Consider the following 3875-nt stretch of genomic DNA (forward strand, 5'->3'; position numbering starts at 1 on the left):
CGAAGTGTAATGGCCAATAAATCACATGATTTTATTGCATTGATTAATAGGTTACATGATTGAAATTAATTGAAAAACTGAAGGTATAACACCTAAAAAATTATATCAAAGTTTTTTCCTTACGCATAATAAGAACTTGTGGGTTTCATTTAGTTGTTTGATAAATAAATTATCTTGCAATTAAATAAAAAATTTATAATTCGAACTATGTTTACACTAAAAATCGATTGGTGTTTTGATTTGATAATAAAAAACAATCATTATGGCACCGAGGTTGAAATTCTACTGTATAGTAAAAAAAAAAAAAAAACTTACTTGTTCCTGTTCATAGGGTAAACGAGGACAAGTCCTGTGGTAATGTTACGCTTAAGAACAATGTCCTTGAAAACAATGGAATTAAAATCTGAGATATGAGATTTTGGTACAAAGAGATTCAGCCATGGATGAGGAATATCCCATAGTCCTTGTGACTGAAGCTTTTGCTCTCCTTTTTGGGCTCTATTCAGAAAATCTATGTATGAGATGTCCTTCTCAAATGTAAATCCAGGAATAAAGCTCAACCCTTCGAACAAAACTTGGAGTTCCTATTAATTAAAAAAAAAAAAAAAAACCATTACTAGGAGTCATATTGTTATATTACTAATTAGAAGAACTTTGAAGGTAATTTTGCTATAAGTGTTATAAATCATGTTGATCTTTAAGATGTACCTTGTCCACTGAATTAAGAGTGTGGTCATCATAATATTTGGCTACTTCTATGCAGTAGATGATGCCATATTTGGTCACATGGGAAATAATTCTGGAGTGATCGGATAATGGAAAAAAGGTTGATCTCCAATTTTCTGGTGTACCCTTATCCATGAGAAGTAAACCTTCTAAGTAATTAAGTGCATTCTTTTGCTTCCTTCCATTGAGTGATATCAAGCTCTCTTGGTCTTTAGTGAATGCAGAGAAGTCATTATAAAGCATTCGAACCCACTTGACCTACAAAAAAACAAATTCATCACACATTAAATAAACAATATTGGCACATAGTAAAAACACTCAGCATTACCAAAAATAAAAAATAGCTAACTAGCATGGAATTAATGGGTTATGAAATTCTCTTTTATTTCGGATAACTGTATGATGTACATAAATGGGTTGCTTTATCAATTTAATTTTTCTTGATGATGAATATCTCTTTATGTACAGTATAGTTGGATGGGTTTTTGTAGTTAGTCTTTTATTATCATCATCAAAGTTGTAATTATTATCGTGCATGCTTAGTTGAAATAAGGAACATCATGAAATCGACATTATGAGAGCAGTGGGAAAATAATAAGACAAGTCTAAGTCAATGTGCTACACATTTAAAAAAAAAAAGGTGCTTTATTTAATATTTACACGTACCCTCTTTGGAGCTGGCTCTAGGGCAATTCTTGCTCTGACTATAATCCCAAATTGGCCTAAACCACCAAGAACCGCATAAAAGAGCTTCCTGTTCTTTTCTGGGGAGCAAGTAACAAAATCACCTTCCCCTAAATCAAACAAGCAAAAACATCATAAGTAGACCCCAAAATAGCTGCATGCATGCAACAAAATTAATTCTAAAAACAAATCTGAGAATAGATCTGCATAAAACTAAAATATTAGCTAATAATTAAACCAAACCAATTAGGTGCTAAACAATGGAGACAAATGTAAAGTTTGTCTAGGTCTTTAGGTCAAGGACCACAGTGTTAACTTTAAGAACTAGTCTGGGTCCCAACTAAAGGACTCCTAATAGTAATAATAATCAATATGTTCCAATGTGAGGGTATATTTAAATTCAACAACCACTACATTGTATTATATATAGGTCATTTTACACTTGCCTGGCAAACTATAAGTGGAATTTTATCATTTTATATGGATTTAGTATTTTTATTCTACAATTCACCATAAACCATATCAGTGTTATGGTAAAAATTATGATACAAGAGTTGTGTTCACAGATTTTCTCTTCTATAGGTAGATCTAGTTGTTTAATTGGTAAAATCTTTTTTTTATAATCGAATAAGGAACTTGTATTCGAATCTTGCCTTTTTCACCAATACTTTCAAGTTCAATTGAATCTATAAAGATTTTTTTTTTAAAAAAAATCATCAATCTACTAAAAAAAAGATGTAAAAATGGAGTAAAAAAATAATTCATACCAGTGATGACATCCATTTCATACACGTTGCTGATCTGAGGACCATAACGGAAGGTTTGGCCACTAATCCCTGCATTGGAGAGTGTCCCTCCAACAGTTAGGTACAAATAGTCGGTGAACGAGACCGGTGCAAGTCCATGTTCAAGTGTGGCATTCAAAACATCAACCCAGAGCTGTTCACCACCAACATCAGCATAAAAAAAACCCATTGATGGGGTTCCAGAGACAGTGATTCCAAACCCATTTCTATGATTTTTCAGGGATCTCATGTTCACAACAACCCCATTAGGAGCCATTGCTTGTCCACGGACAGAATGGCCTTGGCCTCTAGCAGCTATAGTAAAAGGAGCAGAATTATTGTGAGCAAATTTTATTAAGGTTTCAATATCATTTATAGAAGTTGGATAAAGAATTGAGGCCGGAATCTCGTGAACCATATTGCCATAATCACTAGAGGCTAATTTAATGGCATCATGGTCATCACGAAGCTTACTTATGATATCAAGGTTTTGGAGCTTTCTATTTTGATAGACAGGGTTTTGGAACTTGGATGAAAGACAATTTGTACTTAGCTTTGGCTTTCCTAAGGTGGACACCAAAGAACTTAAAAATAAAAATAGTAGCATGAAATATGTCGTAATTGGAAAAGTTTCAACCATTTTTAAGAGAGGGAATGAGTGATGAAGAAGAACAATAAGAAGAAGAGAGGAATATAAAGTTGGTGAGGGATGTCAGCTGTGCTTTGTGGTGGAAAGATTGGACAGTATTTATAGATGTAAAAGTTGCATTTGCAAGAAAAAATAGGATGTAAATCTTTGACATCAGGGAAGAAAATCTTTTGGGTTCTTTCATAGGAAACGACGTCGTGGCATATAAAGTCTATTTTCAAAGATACGGAAGGACAATGCATTGGATTTCACTTTTTTTTCTGTGTTCTTCCAAACGGGAAATGGTCATAAAATGCTCGTGTACATAGTATTAAATTTCATGTTCCACTGCGTGTTTTGTGTGTTTATGTATGTATCATCATGATCACGAATATTCCAAGCAACCCACAGGAGTATTAATTCATTCTTGTGGGCCGTTAAAGGACCAAAACGACAAGTCTAAACCGTTGGATCATGATCTCATCAGGTCAAGATTAGTCAAGTTTGGTCCAATTTTAATTGGCTTCGTGCAAGCCTAAGTTGTTGTTTTTAAAACAATTGTTATTTATTTTTAAACTTAGGAATTAGGATGAAATTAAAGTGGTCAAAATATAGATAATCATCAGAGGATCTTTTAATAAGATTTTCTTTTGAATTGAAGGATTCTCATGAATCAGGGTTTTATCTTCAACATTTAGATTTATAGATGGAAAATAAGGAATGGGGTAGACATCAAACCAGATTTTTCTTCATTCTAGATTTTCTTTGTGCGTATCTAAGAGTACATACAATCAATGGCGTCATATCAGATTGTTTCCTTGTCCATGTTGTCTTGCCTACTGACTTGGAAATGTCAAAGATATATAGTATTATCTGTGGAGTAATTATCATGGTTCCAGGGCTTCATAATGAAACTTCCAAGGTAACTCTCATTGGTAAAAAAAATTTAAATTTAAATTTTAAATTACCAAATCTACATAAATAGATAGCGAAGTATCGACATTGATTCTTAATCTATATATTAAAATTGATTCTTAATCTATATATTAAAA

General features: G+C 32.7%; 1 protein-coding gene across 1 annotated transcript; it reads right to left on the minus strand.

The window, feature by feature from the left end:
- Positions 1–279: 279 nt before the first annotated feature.
- On the minus strand, positions 280–3004 carry LOC112023224 (cytokinin dehydrogenase 3). Its single transcript, XM_065779108.1, has 4 exons — positions 2178–3004; positions 1393–1520; positions 709–984; positions 280–584 (listed from the first exon to the last, which is right to left on the minus strand). Exons 1-4 carry the CDS (start codon positions 2833–2835, stop codon positions 312–314), a joined length of 1335 nt encoding a protein of 444 aa, XP_065635180.1. The 5' UTR covers positions 2836–3004; the 3' UTR covers positions 280–311.
- Between the last annotated feature and the right edge of the window lie 871 nt (positions 3005–3875).

Source organism: Quercus suber, unplaced genomic scaffold (genome assembly GCF_002906115.3).
Source record: "Quercus suber isolate HL8 unplaced genomic scaffold, Cork oak 2.0 scaffold_199, whole genome shotgun sequence".
NCBI classification, from domain to species: Eukaryota; Viridiplantae; Streptophyta; class Magnoliopsida; order Fagales; family Fagaceae; genus Quercus; species Quercus suber.